This window comes from Symphalangus syndactylus, chromosome 20, assembly GCF_028878055.3.
Source record: "Symphalangus syndactylus isolate Jambi chromosome 20, NHGRI_mSymSyn1-v2.1_pri, whole genome shotgun sequence".
In the NCBI taxonomy this organism is placed as follows: Eukaryota; Metazoa; Chordata; class Mammalia; order Primates; family Hylobatidae; genus Symphalangus; species Symphalangus syndactylus.
The window spans coordinates 47,419,168-47,442,296 of NC_072442.2; the positions used below are offsets into that span (position 1 = coordinate 47,419,168).

General features: G+C 43.9%; 1 protein-coding gene across 1 annotated transcript in view; it reads left to right on the top strand.

The window, feature by feature from the left end:
• LOC129470167 (leucine-rich repeat-containing protein 37A2-like) overlaps positions 1-21,686 on the top strand; it is a 51,217-nt gene extending 29,531 nt beyond the window's left edge. Inside the window, exons 9-15 of the mRNA XM_063629274.1 lie at positions 3,760-3,878; positions 5,816-7,347; positions 7,904-8,008; positions 17,386-17,435; positions 19,139-19,187; positions 19,266-19,402; positions 19,517-21,686. Coding sequence (XP_063485344.1) covers positions 3,760-3,878; positions 5,816-7,347; positions 7,904-8,008; positions 17,386-17,435; positions 19,139-19,187; positions 19,266-19,394 — 1,984 coding nt within the window. The 3' untranslated portion in view covers positions 19,395-19,402; positions 19,517-21,686. The remainder of the gene's footprint in view (positions 1-3,759; positions 3,879-5,815; positions 7,348-7,903; positions 8,009-17,385; positions 17,436-19,138; positions 19,188-19,265; positions 19,403-19,516) is intronic.
• The last annotated feature ends 1,443 nt before the right edge of the window (positions 21,687-23,129 follow it).

Genomic DNA, 23,129 nt, shown 5'->3' on the forward strand with positions numbered 1-23,129 from the left:
TTCCCAGTATAAAGCATTTCTGATGCCTCAAAAAGGCCCCTCCTGTCCCTTTGTAGGCAATCCCGTCCTCCCACCATCAGCCCCTGTTAGCTACTAATCTGATTTCTGTTCCTATACTTTTGCCTTTTCCAGAATGTCTTATAAATGAAATCATATAGCATGTAGCCTCTTGTGTTTGGCTCCTTTCACAAAGCCTAATTTTTTTTTTTTTTTGAAATGGAATCTCACTCTGTCGCCCAGGCTGCAGTGCAGTGGCATGACCTAGGCTCACTGCAACCTCCACCTCCCAGGTTCAAGTGGTCCTCCTGCCTCAGCCTTCCGAGTAGCTGGGATTACAGGTGCATGCCACCACACCTGGCTAATTTTTGTATTTTTAGCAGAGACAAGGTTTCACCATGTTGGCCAGGGTGGTTTCGAACTCCTGACCTCAAGTGATCCGCCCGCCTCAGCCTCCCAAAGTGCTAGGATTACAGATAAGATCCACCTTGCCTGGCCTCACTCAGAAGAATTTTTTTTGAGATTATGCTACCATCCATGTTGTTGCACCTATCACTACAGCTGGCCCTCCATATCTGCAGGTTCCTCATCCGTAGATTCAACGAACCATGGATGCAGAATATTTGGAAAAAATAAAATATATAAAACAACAATACAATAATAAAAACAGTAGAAAATTTAAAATACTGTATAATTATGTACATACCATTTACACTGTATTAGGTATTTAAAGTATACCTGAGGCTATATACAAACATGTTATTTCATAAAAAAGACATCAGCATCTGTGGACTTTGGTATCTGCAGGGGGTCCTGGAGCCAATCCCCTGCAGACACCGAGGGACAACTGTTCACTCCTTTTCATTGCTGAGTAGTATTCCGGTTGTGTGGAAACGCCATCTCTACTAAAAATTCACAAATTAGGCAGGTGTGGTGGCACATGCCTGTAATCCCAGCTACTCAGGAGGCTGAGGCACGAGAAGTGCTTGAACTTGAGAGGTGGAGGTTGCAATGAGCTGAGATTGCACCACTGCACTCCAACGTGGGCGACAGAGTGGGACTCTGCCTAAAAAAAAAGTAAAAAATAAAAATGTTTTCTGAAGACCAGAAGTTTTTAATTTTGATCAGCTTTAAGTTAGCATTTTTTTCTTAAATGGCTTGTGATTTTTTGTTTCTTACCTAAGAAATCTTTAAGAATTTGTTGTCTAATCCAACGTCTAAAAGATTTTCTCCTATGTCTTCTCCCAGAAATTATATACATTTAGGTCTATGATCCATTTTGAGTTAATTTGCATATATGATGTATCTTTTATTTTTATTTTTTATTTTTTTGTAGAAATTAGGTCTCAGTACGTGGTCCAGGCTGGTCTCAGACTCCTGGTCTCAAGTGATCCTCCTGCCTCACCCTCCCAGAGTGCTGAGATTACAGGCATGCGATACCGTGCCTGGCCTTCTTTGCAGGTTATATATATATATCAGCCAGGAGTGGTGGCACACGCCTGTAGTCCCAGCTACTAGGGAACCTGAGTCAGAAGGATCACTTGAACCCAGGAGGCAGAGGCTGCAGTGAGCCAAGATTGTACCACTGCACTCAGCCTGTGTAACAGAGCGAGACCCAGCCTCAAAATAAACAAAAGAAACACCTTTGTGTCAGAGTTAAGGTTGCTATATAACAAAATGCTGGGTTACGGTTCCAGGTCCATTCCATATGAAGATCAGAGGCTTCCACTGGACCCAAAGGAATAATACTAGTCACTTGTGATTATTCCTCTATAGGTTCGAAAGATGTGTCAGGCCAACTTATTGGATGCAGTTTTAATCTAAAACTCTATACATTGTACCCCCAACTCATAGACTTCATGTATCCATGAAACCCTCTTCTGTTTTAGTCTTAATGTGGCCCTAATAAAGCCATCCTTTTGGAGGACTCAGAAGAGGCCCCCCAAAACCTCTGCAACATAATAATTATAGTTAACTCTTATTGAGCACTCACTGTGCACCAGGCATTTTTCAGGTACTGATTCATTTGATCCTCAAAATTCATTAGAGGTAGGTACTATTATAATGACAAGGCCAAGGAACAGAGATTAAGCAATTTGCCCAAATTCACATTATTAGCGGAGCTGAGATTTAAGCACAGTCTGGCTGTGGAATCTGTATCCTTAATGACCATGCTATACTGCCTAAGATTAACCTTTTACTTCAGTTACAGGGATTGTTTTTATCTCTCTGAAAGTGCCCCCAATAAGCCACAACAATAAATTAATCAATTGTCTTGGTTACCTCTTTTGCCCAAATTTACATGTTGAAAAAAATTCAAACAAGCCAGAAAGATGAAAGAATAGTACAGAATCCAATCAAACATCAGGCACTGCATGTCATGTCTTCATTTCCTTTAATCTAAAACATGCTTCTACTTTCTTTGATCTTTCATGACATTGGCATTTTTTAAGAGTCAAAGATAGTTGTCTTGTAAATTGTCCCACAGTCTGGATTTGTCTGTTTCCTCATGATGAAATTCAAGTTAAGCATTTTTGGGAAAAATACTGCATAGGTGATGTATCCTTCCTGCCTCGTAACTGCAGGTGGCCTGTAATACTAAGTTTGATCATTTGACTAAGGTGATCTTCCAGATCTCTCCATTGTAATTATTTTGCTGGGTGCAGTGGCTCCCACTTGTAATCCCAGCACTTTGGAAGGCCGAGGTGGGAGGATTGCTTGAGCCCAGGAGTTCTACACCAGCCTGAGCAACATGGGGAAACCCTGTCACTACTGAAAATACAAAAGTACAAAAAAAAAAAAAAATTAACTGGGCATGGTGGTGCAAGCCTATACTCCCAGCTACTCAGGGGGCTGAATTTGGAGGATCCCTTGAGCCCAGGGGGGTTGAGGCTGCAATGAGGTATAATTTTGCCACTGTATTTCAGCCTGGGTGACAAAATAAAAATAAAAATAAAAAATAACAATTTTCCCCTTGGTAATTAATAAATAATCTGTGGGTTGTTACTTTGAGTTCAGTGAAGATCCTGTTCTCAAATGTCTTTTCACCCAAATGTGCATCAATGATAATCCTTGTCTGAATGAATTTGTATTACACTGATGGTTGCAAAGTGACACTTTTTAAAATTGTGTCATTCCTTCTATATTTACTAGCTGGCATTATTTCATTGAAGAAGAACTCCCCCTCTTTCTTTTTGAATATCACTCTTCATGGATTCTTCTTTATATTAAATATGTTGTAACTTATTGTTGTTATTCTTTTGAATGCTCAAATTGTCCAGATTTGACCAATGCAATCTTTGTTATTTTTTAACCCTGGAATCCAGGTTAAACTAAGCTATTTTTAATGCCCAGAGTAATTTATAATATTTCCCACTCCCAACAGGAATTGAGAAAGGGACTCTAGAAGTTGGGGGCTTATTCAGACTTCTTAAAAGTCTACCTTCTTCTTCTGTACTTTCAGCCCAAAGTGAGACTTTTGAGTTGGGAAGAGATACTTCTGAATTAAACTACTAATCACTGTCACCCAATTCTAATCCCAACCACCTTTATTCTAGGCATACCATACTCACTGCCATGTTTACCCTTCAGTTGGGCAACTTTGCCCTCCTTCCTGTTGGCCTTCTGGTTCCTACCCAACTGTCCAGTCCATAGGCTTCAATGGCACCCTTTTCCCACCCCTTTGGTAGCGTTGGCTGCCTCCTTTACCTACTCAAGTAACCGCTTTACCACTAATTTATTGCTCTCTGTTTTCATCTATAGGATCTTACCTAGCCATATGGCCTGCTGCCTCTGCCAATTTAAAAACAGCATTGAGGCTGTCTGCAAGACAGTCAAGCTGCATTGCAACAGTGCATGTCTGACAAACACCATACATTGTCGTGAGTCCAAATTGCGCGGTGATAAATTGTTACATTATTTGTTTTTAAACTTTTTATTTTTAATGATGATAAAATTTTAAGCTAATGACATAATTGCTTTATTTTTATTTACTCATTCAGAGTTAAACTCCCTCAATTTCTGAACTACTCCCTTGCTGAGAGTCAGGTTCTCAGTTATTATTACAAAATTTAATAATAGAACTGTTCCATATGCACAAAGGACCAAGACAAAGGAATGGGAAGGCTAGGGAATACCATTAACATCCACACACTGTGTACTGTGCTCTCTGCTTGATGCTTTGCCCACAGTGATAATTTCTTCATATAGTGCAATGTAGTTTGTAAGCTGGTTTTAAATCCCTGAGGTCTCAAGTACTCTCTGCCTTATAGGACAGATGTAGATACGGTTTTGGTTTTTCTGTTTTTACAGTTTTATAGGAGTACAAGTGATACTGTTTTATTTGAAGCCTGAGAGCTTCTGGTTCCATAACCAGAAATTGCTACCTGGCTCTTCTAATGGAATGGAGGGCTTTTCCATTCTTAGACCATCCAACTCTGAACTTGCTCCGAATCTCAAACCTTTCTGTTCACAGAACAAACGCTCAAGGGCTTTCAAGAGTGTTTCTTAGATTAGATTTATTAGCACCAACTTCATGACTTCTAAAATGTGACTGCTTTCATGTCCAGATAGCTTGAATACAGGTATCTACCAGTGATATGGGGAGGATAATTAATAATGCATGGTTACATAAAGTCAGTGTTGCTTATTTTTCAAAACTTTTTTTTTTTTTTTTTTTACCAATTATATTATTCCCTTTTCCCCAAGAAGTGGGCAGAAAAGCTTTGTTAACCTCCTTTTACAGATGAGGAAAACAAGATCAGAGGTGCTAAGTGCTGTAGCCTAGTGCCAGGTCTTCTGGCCCCAGTTCTGGGTTCTCCCCAAGCCCATGTTTCCCGTTTCTCACAATATTTACTTCTTCTGCTGACCCTCACCACCACCCAAAATACTTTTAATTCTGGAAAAGAAACCCAGCTGCACACTGGCACACTTGACCTTCATGCAGTCAGAAGCTTTGGATGATTCCCCATCCAAAATATTAGAGATGAAATGAAAGCAAAGTAGGCATCTGACAAAACTTGCTTTTTCCCTTCTGCATTTTAGGACCTCAAGTAATGTTTATCCAGAAACTGCTATCATACCACAGATTCATTGTGTATTTAACAACATAGGCATCCAATCTGGCAAATTTAAAAACCTCTTAACCTACACCACAAATCCCTGCCCAAATTTAAGAACTAGGGTGGACACAGTGCTTTTTTCCATGTCGCATCTTCTGTGATGGGGCTACGATATGTGGGAGCAGAGAATGGGGTGAGTGGGTGGAGCGCGTGCCAGATGAGGATCTATCAGCAATGGGAGGGGGCCTCCACTTTAGCATCTCCACCCTGCTCCTCTCAGAGGACCGCCTTTCATTGCATTCAGCTGTGATGGTAGCAAGAACGCAGGCGCACCGAGGACGAGGAGAGCGGGAGCCTTGTGCTCTCTCTGCATCTGAGGCAGGACAGCACAGGGTACGGAGCAGTCTCCAGAGAGGCCAGCTCATCAGCTCATCAGGGAAGCACTTGTCTTCCACCTTGGGCTTTGACTGAGCACTGGGCAGTTGGCCCCTGGGGATCAACGAAATAATCCTAAGCAGAGTTACTCTATGTCACACTATGGAATGTTCCAAGTAGGTGGCCGTGTTTTCAAAAGATGTATTTTCTCCTTTTGTTGTTGCCATTTCATAGGTTTAGGATTGGGTGTGTGTTTCTCCTCTCTGAATGGCACTCAAATGTTTGCTGACTCCTACTCTATGTGACTGGGGTGTACAGCTATGGACTGATGCATCCCGTCCCATCATCTTTCATGATCAAAGCAGTCTCTTCTTTTTTGACAGCTGAAGAAGCATCTATAGGAAATCCAGAAGGAGCGTTCATGAAGGTGTTACAAGCCCGGAAGAATCACACAAGCACTGAGCTGACTGTTGAGCCGGAGGCGCCCTCAGACAGCAGTGGCATCAACTTGTCAGGCTTTGGGAGTGAGCAGCGAGACACCAATGACGAGAGTGATGTTATCAGTGCCCTAAGTTACATCTTGCCGTATTTTTCAGCGGCAAACCTAGATGTGAAATCAATGTTATTACCGTTCATTAAACTGCCAACCACAGGAAACAGCCTGGCAAAAATTCAAAGTGTAGGTAAAAACCTGCAGAGGGTTAACAGAGTCGTCATGGGCCCAAGCAGCATCCAGAAAAGGCACTTCAAAGAGGTGGGAAGGCAGAGCATCAGGAGGGAACAGGGTGCCCAGGCATCTGTGGAGAACGCTGCCGAAGAAAAAAGGCTCGGGAGTCCAGCCCCAAGGGAGCTGGAACAGCCTCACATACAGCAGGGGCCTGAGAAGTTAGCGGGAAACGCCGTCTACAGCAAGCCTTCGTTCACCCAACAGCATAAGGCAGCAGTCTCTGTGCTGAAACACTTCTCCAAGGGCGCGCCTTCTACCTCCAGCCCTGCAAAAGCCCTGCCTCAGGTGAGAGACAGATCGAAAGACTTAACCCACGCTATTTCCATTTTAGAAAGTGCAAAGGCGAGACTCACACATATGGAGGATTCTAAACCAATCATACGTTCCAGAAGAAAATACCACCTTCCCAAAACTCGCTCCCACGTGGCCCACAGAACACCCAAGTTCAAAAAGAGTCCAAAGTTCAGAAAGAAAAGTTATCTCAATAGACTGATGCTCGCAAACAGGCCTCCGTTCTCTGCAGCAAACAGCCTCATAAATTCCCCTTCACAAGGGGCTTTTTCATCCTTAGGAGACCTGAGTCCTCAAGAAAACCCTTTTCTGGAAGTATCTGCTCCTTCAGTACGTTTTATAAAAAACACAAATGTAAACAACACAACTGCAAGAAATGCCTTTAAAGAAAACGTTTTTATGGAAAACACTAACATGCCAGAAGGCACCATCTCTGAAAACACAAACTACAATCACCCTCCTGAGGCAGACTCCACTGGGACTGCATTCGACTTAGGGCCAACTGTTACACAAACTGAGACAAAAGGGGAACACAACAACGCGGGCACTGACCTGTCCCCCGAGCCCAAAAGCTTCAATGACCCATTGCTCTCGTCCCCAGGTGATCAGTTTGAAATTCAGCTAACCCAGCAGCTACAGTCCCTTATCCCCGACAACAATGTGAGAAGGCTCCTTTCTCATGTTATCCGGATCTTGAAGATGGACTGCTCTGGGGCCGATGTGCAAGTGACCTGTGCCAGGCTCATCTTCAGGACAGGCCAACTGCTGAATCTTCTCAGCAAGCAGCAGGAAGTAAAGGCATCCAAGGTAGAATGGGATACAGACCAATGGAAGACCGCTACTTATATTGAGAGCACGGAAGCCCAGAGTGAACACAAAGAACAGAAGTCGCTTGAGGTGAGGACCACACAGAAACATGAGACCCAGATTTCCCATCATTTAGCATATCCCAGGAAAGTGCCCACACAGGAGAACCTGGGACTCCCAGGCCATAGCTTATCTTGGCCATGTAACTTTGGCCATGACAGTATCTCCCACTTTGCTCATGTAAAGAGTGAAATAGATTAGGGCACAAGATGAACCATAGGCCGGGGGTGGTAGCTTACTCCTGTAATCCCAGCACTTTGGGAGGCCAAGGTGGGTGGATTACTTGAAGTCAGGAGTTTGAGACCAGCTTGGCCAACATAGTGAAACCCTGTCTCTACTAAAAATACAAAAATTAGCTGGATTGATGACACGTGTCTGTAGTCCCAGCTACTTGGGAGGCTGAGGTGGGAGGATCACCTGAGCCCAGGGAGGTCGAGTCTAGTGAACGGTGATTGAACCACTGTACTCCAGCCTGGGTGACAGAGTGAGACCCTCTTTCAAAAAAATAAAAAAGAACCTGTAAGCTACTCACCTGGAATATTGGGGTTTTGAATAGTTAGCTCTCATTCTGTTTGGTTTTTTTTAGCTCACAAAGGAAGTTCCAGGATATGGCTATAAGAAGAAACTCGCCTTCGCAGTAATTGTGACTATCATAGTAACGAGTTTGATTATACTTCTCTGCCTCATTGTGGTAAGGACAATAATTAATTCAGGTTTTCAGAATGCAGTCTTGTCTTTGTGTGGATTCAGAGCTCACAAACTGAAAACCAAAGCCACTTTCCCACCTGCTGCTACTTGACATACTTCTTCAGTCATTTCAGGCTGAGGTGTGTGCTTTGCTCTTTGACTGCAGTGTGTATTTCAGGATTTTTAAAGGATCCTCGCTTCCAGATCTCTGTGAATTGAAACCAAGTTAATCCCACTGGACTATTTTAAGAAGTCGATATAATGGCAAAATTTCTCCCACCCAAAACTATGTCAACAATTGGATGTACTCACCAAATCACCCTTACTCTGCCACTAATTTATTTCCTTGTTGCTGAAATGATGAGAGGGGTATAATCTCCACCCTCACGGAGTTGTCATCACCCTGGAGAGGAAGGAGAGAGCCAAAAGAGAGAAGTATTGTCTTGTAGACGTATTAGATTTACACAGTATCGTCCTCCAGTGTGTAAGGCATTGTCTAAATTGGTCCATTTAAAGCACTACAGAGTAGCCATCTTTTAAAAAATTGTTGGCCACATTTTGAAGTTCACAGGCGAGGGGGAACGTCTCATACTCCAGCCCTCCTGAGCCCAGGCCCTCTGTGAGATGTGTCACCATTTCTTGGACCCCATGTGAGACATTCCCCCTCAGATTAGAGATGCTCAACCTGCATCAACTTATCTTTTATTTTTTATTTTTATTTTTATTTTATTTATTTATTTATTTATTTATTTATTTATTTTTTGAGACAGAGTCTGGCTCTGTCGCCCAGGCTGGAGTGCAGTGGCCTGATCTTGGCTGACTGCAAGTTCCACCTCCCGGGTTCCTGCCTCAGCCTCCCGAGTAGCTGGGACTACAGGCGCCCGCCACCACGCCCAGCTAATTTTTTGTGTTTTTTTTAGTAGAGACGGGGTTTCACCATGTTAGCCAGGATGGTCTCGATCTCCTGACCTGGTGATCCACCCGTCTCGGCCTCCCAAAGTGCTGGGATTACAGGCATGAGCCACTGCACCCAGCTGCATCAACTTATCTAAAGCCTACATCTAGCTACTCTGGGGCAAGTCCTGTTTACAGTGCCCATTCCTGGAGCTTGCCTCCGTTTGTCTTTTGTTCGATTACATGATGTATTACTTTTCCCAACAGGCCAGTGCTAGCATATGGGAAGAGTGATTTAATAAGCTGGCAACCTTGACGCTATGCTACCAGTCCAACCCTATTTGCCTCATTTACCATTTCCATTATTGTGGCAGCCCTCCATTCCAGCCACAGCAGCCCCTCACCATACCCCAGTCACACCACCCGCATTTCTGCTTTTGTCTGTGTTTGTCCATAAAATGCCCTTATTTCACTCTGCCTGTGGGAGTCCTATGAATCTCTCAAAAGCCAACTCAAGTTTATCTTTCTTCTTGACACCTTCCCTGAATATTCCAGCCCTGCTGAGCCTAGTCCCTTTGTGAGATTTGTCACCATTTCTTGGACATCATATGAGAGACTTCAGAGGCTGAAGTGGGAGGACTGCTTGAGCCTGGGAGGTCGAGGATGCAGTGAGCTGTGGTCATACCACTGCACTCTAGCCTGGGCAACAGAGCGGGGCCCTGTCTCAAAAACAGCCACCACCAAAAACTGTCTTGGGATTTGAATAGGATTACGTTAAATTTTAGATTAATTTGAGAATTGCCATCTGTACGACATTCTAGGAACGTGCTATCTCATGTCATGTATTCATTTCCTGTAATGTCTTTCAGAAGAGCTTTAGTGTTTCCATATATAGATCTTGCACATCTCTTGTTAGATAAAAGATCTTTGTATTTTTGTTCCTAAATACTTCATACATTTCTATTGCCATTGTAAATGGGATCTTTCTTCCATTTTCTAATTAGTTATTGGTGGTACATGGGAAAAGTATTTGAGGTTTGTGTGCTGATTTCTTGATTTTGTAGATAGCCGCTGTATTGAATTCTCATTACTTCCAGTAAAATCTTAGTTGATTCTCTTAGGCTTCTTTGGCTAACATTTATCATTTAATATGCAAATAATGATAGTTTTGTCTCTTCCTTTCCAATACTTCTATTCTTTCCTTCCTTTCCCCTTTCCTTTTTCCTTTCCTTATTTTTTTCCTTCTCAGGGCCTTGTTGTCACCCAGGCTGGAGAGCAATGGTGTGATCTAGCTCACTGTAACATCAAACTCCTGGGCTTCAGGGATCCTCCTGCCTCAGCTTCCTGAGTGGCTGGGACTACAGGCAGGCAGCTAATTTAAAAAATTTGTTTGTAGAGACAAGGCCTTGCTATGTTGCCCAGGCTGGTTTTCCTGCCACTTCAGAGGAGGGACTCAGGTTTCCTTTTTCTCCTACTTTTTTTTTTTCTTTTTTTTTTTTTTTATTATTATACTTTAGGTTTTAGGGTACATGTGCACAATGTGCAGGTTTGTTACATATGTATTCATGTGCCATGTTGATTTCCTGCACCCATTAACTCGTCATTTAGCATTAGGTATATCTCCTAATGCTGTCCCTCCCCCCTCCCCCAACCCCACAACAGTCCCCGGAGTGTGATGTTCCCCTTCCTGTGTCCATGAGTTCTCATTGTTCAATTCCCACCTATGAGTGAGAACATGCGGTATTTGGTTTTTTGTCCTTGCGATAGTTTACTGAGAATGATGTTTTCCAATTTCATCCATGTCCCTACAAAGGACATGAACTCATCATTTTTTATGGCTGCATAGTATTCCATGGTGTATATGTGCCACATTTTCTTAATCCAGTCTATCGTTGTTGGACATTTGGGTTGGTTCCAACTCTTTGCTATTGTGAATAGTGCTGCAATAAACATACGTGTGCATGTGTCTTTATAGCAGCATGATTTATAGTCCTTTGGGTATATACCCAGTAATGGGATGGCTGGGTCAAATGGTATTTCTAGTTCTAGATCCCTGAGGAATCGCCACACTGACTTCCACAATGGTTGAACTAGTTTACAGTCCCACCAACAGTATAAAAGTGTTCCTATTTCTCCACATCCTCTCCAGCACCTGTTGTTTCCTGATTTTTTAATGATGGCCATTCTAACTGGTGTGAGATGGTATCTCACTGTGGTTTTGATTTGCATTTCTCTGATGGCCAGTGATGATGAGCATTTCTTCATGTGTTTTTTGGCTGCATAAATGTCTTCTTTTGAGAAGTGTCTGTTCATGTCCTTTGCCCACTTTTTGATGGGGTTGTTTGTTCTTTTCTTGTAAATTTGTTTGAGTTCATTGTAGATTCTGGATATTAGCCCTTTGTCAGATGAGTAGGTTGCAAAAATTTTCTCCCATTCTGTAGGTTGCCTGTTCACTCTGATGGTAGTTTCTTTTGCTGTGCAGAAGCTCTTTAGTTTAATTAGATCCCATTTGTCAATTTTGGCTTTTGTTGCCATTGCTTTTGGTGTTTTAGACATGAAGTCCTTGCCCATGCCTATGTCCTGAATGGTATTGCCTAGGTTTTCTTGTAGGATTTTAATGGTTTTAGGTCTAACATTTAAGTCTTTAATCCATCTTGAATTAATTTTTGTATAAGGTGTAACGAAGGGATCCAGTTTCAGCTTTCTACATATGGCTAGCCAGTTTTCCTAGCACCATTTATTAAATAGGGAACCCTCTCCCCATTTCTTGTTTTTGTCAGGTTTATCAAAGATCGGATAGTTGTAGATATGCGGCATCATTTCTGAGGGCTCTGTTCTGTTCCATTGATCTATGTCTCTGTTTTGGTACCAGTACCATGCTGTTTTGGTTACTGTAGCCTTGTAGTATAGTTTGAAGTCAGGTGGTGTGATGCCTCCAGCTTTGTTCTTTTGGTTTAGGATTGACTTGGCGATGCGGGCTCTTTTTTGGTTCCATATGAACTTTAAAGTAGTTTTTTCCAATTCTGTGAAGAAAGTCATTGGTAGCTTGATGGGGATGGCGTTGAATCTATAAATTACCTTGGGCAGTATGGCCATTTTCACGATATTGATTCTTCCAACCCATGAGCATGGAATGTTCTTCCATTTGTTTGTATCCTCTTTTATTTCATTGAGCAGTGGTTTGTAGTTCTCCTTGAAGAGGTCCTTCACATCCCTTGTAAGTTGGATTCCTAGGTATTTTATTCTCTTTGAAGCAATTGTGAATGGGAGTTCACTCATGATTTGGCTCTCTCTTTGTCTGTGATTGGTGTACAAGAATGCTTGTGATTTTTGTACATTGATTTTGTATCCTGAGACTTTGCTGAAGTTGCTAATCAGCTTAAGGAGATTTTGGGCTGAGACAATGGGGTTTTCTAGATATACAATCACGTCATCTGCAAACAGGGACAATTTGACTTCCTCTTTTCCTAATTGAATACCCTTTATTTCCTTCTCCTGCCTGATTGCTCTGGCCAGAACTTCCAGCACTATGTTGAATAGGAGTGGTGAGAGAGGGCATCCCTGTCTTGTGCCAGTTTTCAGAGGGAATGCTTCCAGTTTTTGCCCATTCAGTATGATATTGGCTGTGGGTTTGTCATAGATAGCTCTTATTATTTTGAGATACGTCCCATCAATACCTAATTTATTGAGAGTTTTTAGCATGAAGGGTTGTTGAATTTTGTCAAAGGCCCTTTCTGCATCTATTGAGATAATCATGTGGTTTTTGTCTTTGGTTCTGTTGATATGCTGGATTACATTTATTGATTTGCATATGTTGAACCAGCCTTGCATCCCAGGGATGAAGCCCACTTGATTATGGTGGATAAGCTTTTTGATGTGCTGCTGGATTCGGTTTGCCAGTATTTTATTGAGGATTTTTGCATCAATGTTCATCAAGGATATTGGTCTGAAATTCTCTTTTTTGGTTATGTCTCTGCCAGGCTTTGGTATCAGGATGATGCTGGCTTCATAAAATGTGTTAGGGAGGATTCCCTCTTTTTCTATCAATTGGAATAGTTTCAGAAGGAATGGTACCAGTTCCTCTTTGTACCTCTGGTAGAATTCGGCTGTGAATCCATCAGGTCCTGGACTCTTTTTGATTGGAAAGCTATTGATTATTGCCACAATTTCAGAACCTGTTATTGGTCTGTTCAGAGATTCAACTTCTTCCTGGTTTGGTCTTGGGAGGGTGTATTTGTCGAGGAATTTATCCATTTCTTCTAGATTTTCTAGTTTATTTGCATAGAGGTGTTTGTAGTATTATCTGATGGTAGATTGTATTTCTGTGGGATCGGTGGTGATATCCCCTTTTTCATTTTTTATTGCATCTATTTTATTCTTCTCTCTTTTCTTCTTTATTAGTCTTGCTAGCGGTCTATCAATTTTGTTGATCTTTTCAAAAAAACAGCTCCTGGATTCATTAATTTTTTGAAGGGTTTTTTGTGTCTCTATTTCCTTCAATTCTGCTCTGATTTTAGTTATTTCTAGCCTTCTGCTAGCTTTTGAATGTGTTTGCTCTTGCTTTTCTAGTTCTTTTAATTGTGATGTTAGGGTGTCAATTTTGGATCTTTCCTGCTTTCTCTTGTGGGCATTTAGTGCTATAAATTTCCCTCTACACACTGCTTTGAACGTGTCCCAGAGATTCTGGTATGTTGTGTCTTTGTTCTCGTTGGTTTCAAAGAACATCTTTATTTCTGCCTTCATTTCATTATGTACCCAATAGTCATTCAGGAGCAGGTTGTTCAGTTTCCACGTAGTTGAGTGGTTTTGGGTGAGTTTCTTAATCCTGAGTTCTAGTTTGATTGCACTGTGGTATGAAAGACAGTTTGTTATAATTTCTGTTCTTTTACATTTGCTGAGGAGAGCTTTACTTCCAACTATGTGGTCAATTTTGGAATAGGTGTGATGTGGTGCTGAAAAAAATGTATATTCTGTTGATTTGGGGTGGAGAGTTCTGCAGATGTCTATTAGGTCCACTTTGTGCAGAGCTGAGTTCAATTCCTGGATATCCTTGTTAACTTTCTGTCTCGTTGATCTGTCTAATGTTGACAGTGGGGTGTTAAAATCTCCCATTATTATTGTGTGGGAGTTTAAGTCCCTTTGTAGGTCACTCAGGACTTGCTTTATGAATCTGGGTGCTCTTGTGTTGGGTGCATATCTATTTAGGATAGTTAGCTTTTCTTGTTGAATTGATCCCTTTACCATTATGTAATGGCCTTCTTTGTCTCTTTTGATCTTTGTTGGTTTAAAGTCTATTTTATCAGAGACTAGGATTGCAACCCCTGCCTTTTTTTGTTTTCCATTTGCTTGATAGATCTTCCTCCATCCCTTTATTTTGAGTCTATGCGTGTCTCTGCACATGAGATGGGTTTCCTGAATACAGCACACTGATGGGTCCTGACTCCTTATCCAGTTTGCCAGTCTGTGTCTTTTAATTGGAGCATTTAGCCCATTTACATTTAACGTTAATATTGTTATATGTGAATCTGATCCTGTCATTATGATGTTAGTTGGTTATTTTCCTCGATAGTTGATGCAGTTTCTTCCTAGCCTCGATGGTCTTTACAATTTGGCATGTTTTTGCAGTGGCTGGTAGCAGTTGTTCCTTTCAATGTTTAGTGCTTCCTTCAGGAGCTCTTTTAGGGCAGGCCTGGTGGTGACAAAATCACTCAGCGTTTGCTTGTTTGTAAAGTATTTTATTTCTCCTTCACTTATGAAGCTTAGTTTGGCTGGATATGAAATTCTGGGTTGAAAATTCTTTTCTTTAAGAATGTTGAATATCAGCCCCCACTCTCTTCTGGCTTGTAGAGTTTCTGCCGAGAGATCAGCTGTTAGTCTGATGGGCTTCCCTTTGTGGGTAACCCGACCTTTCTCTCTGGCTGCCCTTAACATTTTTTCCTTCATTTCAACTTTGGTGAATCTGACAATTATGTGTCTTGGAGTTGCTCTTCTCGAGGAGTATCTTTGTGGCGTTCTCTGTATTTCCTGAATCTGAATGTTGGCCTGCCTTGCTAGATTGGGGAAGTTCTCCTGGATAATATCTTGCAGAGTGTTTTCCAACTTGGTTCCATTCTCCCCGTCATTTTCAGGTACACCAATCAGACATAGGTTTGGTCTTTTCACATAGTCCCAAATTTCTTGGAGGCTTTGTTCATTTCTTTTTATTCTTTTTTCTCTAAACTTCCCTTCTCGCTTCATTTCATTCATTTCATCTTCCATCAGCGATACCCTTTCTTCCAGTTGATCGCATCTGCTACTGAGGCTTCTGCAATCTTCGCGTAGTTCTCGAAACTTGGCTTTCAGCTCCATCAGCTCCTTTAAGCCCTTCTCTCCATTGGTTATTCTAGTTATCCATTCTTCTAATTTGTTTTCAAAGTTTTTAACTTCTTTGCTATTGTTTTGAATTTCCTCTCGTAGCTCAGAGTAGTTTGATCGTCTGAAGCCTTCTTCTCTCAACTCGTCAAAGTCATCCTCCATCCAGCTTTGTTCCGTTGCTGGTGAGGAACTGCATTCCTTTGGAGGAGGAGAGGTGCTCTGCTTTTTAGAGTTTCCAGTTTTTCTGCTCTGTTTTTTCCCCATCTTTGTGGTTTTATCTACTTTTGGTCTTTGATGATGGTGATGTACAGATGGGTTTTTGGTGTGGATGTCCTTTCTGTTTGTTAGTTTTCCTTCTACCAGACAGGACCCTCAGCTGCAGGTCTGTTGGAGTTTACTAGAGGTCCACTCCAGACCCTGTTTGGCTGGGTGTCAGCAGCGGTGGCTGCAGAACAGCGGATTTTTGTGAGACCACAAATTCAGCTGTCTGATAGTTCCTCTGGAAGTTTTGTCTCCGAGGAGTACCCGGCCGAGTGAGGTGTCAGTCTGTCCCTACTGGGGGGGTGCCTCCCAGTTAGGCTGCTCAGGGGTGAGGGACCCACTTTAGGAGGCAGTCTGTCCGTTCTCAGGTCTCCAGCTGCGTGCTGGGAGAACCACTACTCTCTTCAAAGCTGTCAGTCAGACAGGGACATTTAAGTCTGTGGAGGTTCCTGCTGACTTTTTGTTTGTCTGTGCCCTGCCCCCAGAGGTGGAGCCTACAGAGGCAGGCAGGCCTCCTTGAGCTGTGGTGGGCTCCACCCAGTTCGAGCTTCCTGGCTGCTTTGTTTACCTAAGCAAGCCTGGGCAATGGCGGGCGCCCCTCCCCCAGCCTCGCTGCCACCTTGCAGCTTGATCTCAGACTGCTGTGCTAGCAATCAGCGAGACTCTGTGGTCATAGGACCCTCCGAGCCAGGTGCAGGACACAATCTCCTAGTGTGCCATTTTCCAGGCCCGTTGGAAAAGCGCAGTGTTAGGGTGGGACTGACCCGATATTCCAGGTGCCGTCTGTTACCCCTTTCTTTGACTAGGAAAGGGAACTCCCTGACCCCTTGCTCTTCCCAAGTGAGGCAATGCCTCGCCCTGCTTCGGCTCGCGCACAGTGCGCTTCACCGACTGTCCTGCACCCACTGTTTGGCACTCCCTAGTGAGATGAAACCGGTACCTCAAGCAGAAATGCAGAAATCACCCGTCTTCTGTGTCGCTGGGGCTGGGAGCTGGAGACCGGAGCTGTTCCTATTCCGCCATCTTGGCTCCACCCCTCTCCTACTTTTAAGAGTTTTTATTAGGAATTATCTGTTGAATGTTATCTAAAACAGTCAATAAAATGTATTAAGTGTCAGCTGCATGCAAGACCCTAAGTTAGATACAGTCAGCCCTCTTCATCAGCAGGTCCACATCTTCAGATTCAACTAGATCAGGCTGAATATTTGAAGAAAAAAAACCAATAAAAATACAAATAGAAAGTACAATATAACAACTGTCACCACTGTACAATATGTGTACATTTTATTAGTGATGACTTAAATTACATGGGGCCAGGCATGGTGGCTCACGCTTGTAATCCCAACACATTGGGAGGCCAACCTGGGCAGCATAGTGAGAGCTTGTCTTTATTAAAAATTAAAAAAAAAAAAAGCCAGGTGTGGTGGTATGCACCTGTAGTCCCAGCTACTCAAGAGGCTGAGGTGGGTAGATCACTGGAGCCCAGGAGGTTGAGGCTACAGTGAGCTGTGATTGTGACACCGCACTCCAGCCTGAGTAACAGAGGGCAATCCTGTCGCTAAGTAAATAAAGTATAGGGGGGATGTGTGTTGGTTATAAGCAAATACTATAGCATTATATGTAAGGGATTGAGCATCCACAGATTCTGGTATGGTGTGGGGGCGGTATCCTAGAACCAATCCCCCGCAAGATAGCAAGGATGACTGAACTATGGAAGAATCAAAGCAGTGTTACACAGCATACAATTCCTGTCTTCAAAAAAGTTACCTCATCAGGTAGATGAGACTTGTAATGAATAAAAGGAATCAATACAGATTTGGAGATGGTGGTTGTTGTCATAGATAATCTTAATTGTGTTTTCTTCTAAAACAGATTTATTGTCACCGAAGGCCACCACAAGAAGATGAAGAAGGATTCTCAAGGTAAATATTAGTCTGGTGATTTTTTTTTCTTTTCTTTTGAGACGAAGTTTCCCTCTTGTTGCCAGGCTGGAGTGCAATGACACGATCCCGGCTCACGGCAACCTCCACTTCCCAGGTTCAAGCGATTCTCCTGCCTCAGCCTCCCGAGTAGCTGGGGTTACAGGCATGCACCACCACTAGTCTCGCAACGTTTTAATTAGAATTTTAGAATTAGAGGAGGGCTTAGAACTCTACCCTCATTTTTCAGTGAGGGAACTACCCAAGACAGGACAAATACTTACTTACCCTAGTGCTTAGCCTGGCTCCAGTGAAATTAGCTCCCCAGCCAAAGCTGAGCTGGATGGAACTAACAAGGACACACCTGCTGTCCCCAGCCCTTTCAGGAGGTGGGGAGGGATAGGAAGGAGAAAGGTTTTGGTCCCTGTTGCTGCTGATGGTGGGCATCAGGCCAGGCCAGGGGCCTTCTTGGAGGCTCTGGGAAAGGGGAAGGGAAGGCCACCGGGTGTGAGAGAGAGGGCACTCGTCTCCTTCAAGGCTGATGGAAGGTAGGATATGTGAGTCCTTCCTCTTAAGTGGCAGGAAACAGTACTTTCTCTTTTTTATTTATTTCTTTTTTTTTCCCTGGATCCTAGAACTGAGGAAACACTATTTTCTCATCTTACTGGTTTTTGGGCCCCCACTCTATTCCTTTTATGCAAACCTCACAGAATTTTAACCAGAAAGGCCAGGCAGGATGGCTCACGCCTGTAATCACAGCACTTTGGGATCACTTGAGGTTAGGAGCTCGTGACCAGCCTGACCAACATGGTGAAACCCCATCTCTACTAAAAATACTAAATTAGCTGGGCGTGGTGGCGCAGGCCTATAATCCCAGCTACTTGGGAGGCTGAGGCAGGAGAACTGCTTGAACCCAGGAGGCGCAGGTTGCAGGGAGCCAAGATAGCACCATTGCACTCCAGCCTGGGGAACAAGAGCAAAACTGTCTCAAATAAAAAAAAGAAAAGAATTTTAACTATGGAGAGCTTAGACAGTAGTTTGTCCTTTTATGACGGGAAAACTGAGAAAGAGAAAAGGAGAGTGTCTTGCCCCATGGTCACACAATGCACTCTGCCTTTTCCTATTTTATTCACATTCAAAAAGAACATGTTGTGCTTTAAGCTGATTTCACAGCTCACTCACTCATCAGCGACAGCCAGCCGTATGAAGACTGTGAGATAGAGAACTTGGCTAGCTGCACTCAGGCATTTGCTTGAGGTGATCCAACTTATAGAATAAAGTATCTAGAAAAGGAAGAACCACTTCATCTCCCACCCCCCATCAAATGATGCCTGTGAGACTAAGTCCGAAGGGGACTGATATAAAATGCTTCTGCCCAGCATGGTTGTGCAGTTTGTTCACTGCACAAGGGCACTTGGCCAAGGGGGTGAGTGGGACTGAACATCCTGCCCCTGCTCCGTGCTGAGCCACATACAAAGTCCCCCCAGTATATTGTGGGGCCCTTCTGGACAGACATGGAGAGCTTCTGAAAGGCCCACATGCATGGAATTATTTTCAAGACCCCAGGTATGTGGTCTGTGGTGGTTCTTCTCACTGTGATTATGGACTGAGATACTCATTTAGTCCTAATAAGACCAGAGAAGTACATTGTGAGATACGTGGGAAACGGCTGCACCACTCACTGTCTTGTGCATGTGTCTCCCCAGGGACAGATTTCTGCCACGGAGGAGATACTCTTCGCAAAGGGAGAGTCAGGTACATTGGAGGATTCATTGCTGTGGCCAGGGAAAGCAGAGGACATGCAAAATTAATATTTCCCTTTCTGTCTTCTAGGATGGACTTTCCTCATTCGGACAGCCGCTCTGGCTTAAAGATATGTACAACTCTCTCAGTGCCACAAGAGTATATAATCACACATGGAAGCTGTCCAAGTCATCTCTTGAGGACGAGAGCCTCAACTAGGACCCTGGGTAAATGACGGAGCCCTCACAGTTCCCATCTAAAATGGGGGGGGGGGGGGGTGGTGAGAAGCTTAATTGCCCCTTTCAAGAATCAAAACCTTGGCATTGTTATTCTTATCCCAGGGACAGCGAAACCCCAGCAGAGAACGGGGAGGAGAGTGAAGCCCTGTCACAGGAGAACAAAGACTGACCCCAGCCCACCTCAGGCCTCCTGCAAAAATACGTAGCATAAACAACAAGGGCCATCAGAAGGAAAAGCAGGACTGAAGCCGGCGGCCCATGCATCCAGAGGCAGTGGGCAGAGGAAGCACAGGGCCATCGTTCCCTCCCTTGTTTCCCAGTCTAATTAGTCACCCAGACCTGAAAACATATCCTCAGGAGGTGGAGATTTTGCAATTAAATACCATTGTTTTTGGTGCCCTCTCCCTTGGTTCACCAAGCACCAGTCATATAATCCCACATACTTGAACTCCTGCCCACAGGGGACCTCCCATCTCCTGGCCCCTATCATAGGATCACTGGGCCTACCTGCACTGTGGGGGCAAGCCCTGCCTTTTTCCCAAGCCCTCAAGCACATGCATGAATGTTCATCCAGACTTGGTAGAGGGCTTTTCACCCTTACAAGATGACAAAAGATTCACATTGCTTTTTTTTTAATTTGTTTTTCTTTTTAAAAATCCCAACCCTTGGATAGCAGGGAGGTGCTGGAGGGGTAGGGTCCAGAAGAGCGTGTGAGAATAGTAATTTCTCAAGACTGCCCGCTGCGGGACTGTATTTCAGAAAACATACTGGTGGGGCTACCTCTCCATTCACATGTACTGCCCTAGCCTTTCCCCATCCCCCGCTGATGCACATCCGTAACTGTACTGTTCCATAACAGCAGCAGAATGTTGCAGAAGGCGCCAGGATTCCTCCACTCCATCTTCAAAGAAAAAGTCACTAATAAATCACATTTGGTTAGTGAGCAAAAGAAAATCAGAATGAACAAGAATTGGTAATCTACCTAATTGAACACAAATGAACTCTGGCAGTTCGGTAATAGGAGGTAAAGAACGGCGCTAACTGCAGAACAGCAGCCCCCCTACCTTCCCAGGAGCAGTGTGACTGGGAAGCAGCCCCGTGTGTGTGCTGGTGCAGGTTCTAAGCAAAGTGAGCTGCCCATCAGTTCCGATGAGTTTGCTAATGCTGGACATAAGACACCTGTTCTCTTGCTGCTGCCCCAGTTATCTCCCAAAGTTCTTTACTGAGAATGAAAAGCATCTTTCTCTGTGTGGTGACTTCAGTGGGCCAACAAATATTTGAGTTTAAAGCACAAGACTAAATAATCATAGGCAGAGCAGCAGCTACCATTTACAATTTGCTTACTTGATGCTAAACCCTGGGTTAGGCATTTTACAGTCATATCATTTAGCCCAGAAATTCATGGAAGCATAGTTGTTAAAATCATCTGACACTTTGGGAAGCCGAGGCGGGCGGATCACGAGGTCAGGAGATCGAGACCATCCTGGCTAACACAGTGAAACCCCGTCTCTACTAAAAATACAAAAAAATTAGCCGGGCGTGGTGGCAGGAGCCTGTAGTCCCATCTACTCAGGAAGCTGAGGCAGGAGAATGGTGTGAACACGGGAGGTGGAGCTTGCAGTGAGCCAAGATCAAGCCACTGCACTCCAGCCTGGGCAAGAGAATGAGACTCCGTCTCAAAAAAAAAAAAAAAAAAAAAAAAAAAAAAAAATCATCATCTGACAGATAAGGATATAGGGCTCGAAGAACGTAGGTGACCTGCCCAAAGTGTCCAAAGCCACACATCCAAAACGACAAATTAGGGTTTTAAGCCAGCACTGTTAGACTTCAAAGCCTCTTAACCATTCCACTGCCCTGCTGTAGGGCATAGGGAGATGGGGGGATAAGCCAGGGTTGCCATCAAAGAGTTAATATAACAATAACATGCGGATGGTGAGGATGATTGCAGCTGCTGTTATTGGCACCAGCTGTGGTACAGGTACAGTGCTAAGCACTTTAATTACACTGTTAAGTCACCAGGACAGAAGCTCCCCACACCAGCTCTAACAGGGGTGAGTGTTGGACATAAGCAGGGAGCTGACAAGAAGCCAAGACAAGGCCGGGTGCAGTGGCTCATGCTTGTAATCCCAGCACTTTAGGAGGCTGAGGTAGGTGGACCACCTGAGGCAGGAGTTCAAGACCACCCCGGCCAACATGGCAAAACTCTGTCTCTACTAAAAAATACAAAAATTAGCTGGGGGTGGTGATGCACGCCTGTAATCCCAGTTACTCAGGAAGCTGAGGGAGGGAGAATTGCTTGAACCTGGGAGGCGGAGGTTGCAGTGAGCTCATAATGGGCCACTGCACACCAGCCTGGGCAACAGAGCGACATTCCATCTCAAAAAAAAAAAAAAGCCAAGACTAGAGATCCTTGCACTGCTGGGCTCCCAAACTCTGGATTCCAAGCACCTCCAGATTCCTATTTTGGCATCTTTACATAATTTCACATTTTGATGCTTATAATGTTTTTATATAACAAGAAAATTTTATGTATCTCAAATGTGTACTTTTTTTTTTTCAGACAGGGTCTTGATCTGTCACCCATGCTGGAGTATAGTGGTGCATTCATAGCTCACTGCTGCCTCAAGCTCTTGGGCTCCAAAGATCCTCCTACCTCAGCCTCCAGAGTAGCTGGGGGTCTACAGGTGTGTGCCATCATGCCCAGCTGCAATTCTTATTTTTCCCAAATGCCACCCCACCATATTTCTAAAAACTCCCAAAGTAAGATTCTACTTTGCCCAGTTTGTCCTCAATTGAGCAGTTTTGTCTAAGCTCAGAGTTTCTGCTGGGCCAGAGTATGGATGAGCTGTCTCTCCCAGGCTAGTGCCCATGCCCGCCTGTAGCCTGGGAGGGGGAGTGGCACCCAGTGTCAGGTGGAACAAAACATGACTGCCTAGGGCTGCCTCTGTCTCCATCTCACTGATCGCAAATCACAGCTCAGACGGCCAGCTCTTAAGTGAGACCTGAGTGCCAGAGAGAGGTGGATACAAGGCCAACAGTTACTAAATGAATGAGAATTGTGATTCCAATGAGGCCTGCCAGAGAAATAAAGCATTTTTTAAAAGATGGAAATAAGGTGATATCTGATTAGGGCAAACATGATGCAGACAAGAAATGCAGCAGTTCAGAGGAGGGAAGGTCAGGCTGCCTGGGGAAGAGTCCATGAACAAGATGAAACGTGCCAGACACTGTGCCTGGTGCTGGGAAAGAGTTGACTAGGCCAGCATCCCTTTCCTCAAAGGGCTCCTAGACTTGGGGGAGGGCTGGACATCTGAATACATCCTGAGGAGAGAGTGTGGAATGGCATGGTGGCAGTGGAGCCAGCCGTGGTTCTGCTCTTGGTGGGCTGGAAAGGAGTAGATGGAAGGGACGGCTTAGAAGAAGGGAAGTGGAAGAAAAGTTTTCTGAGCTGACAAGAGGAAGGAAAGGCTTCTAGACAGGACACTACAAAGGCAGAGAAGCCCTAAGCACAGTGAGCACCAGACTCCACAGCTTAAGGGCTCAGTCAGGACCACCCCCACGTCAGACCCCAGGTGCAAGGCCAAGTATCGCCTATGCATCTGACCAACTGGCTATAAATTGGAGGTCCCCACAACTCCCTCCTCAGGTTTGAACATTTGCTAAAACAGCTCATGGAACCCAGGAAAACAGTTTTCTTACTATTGCTGATTTATTA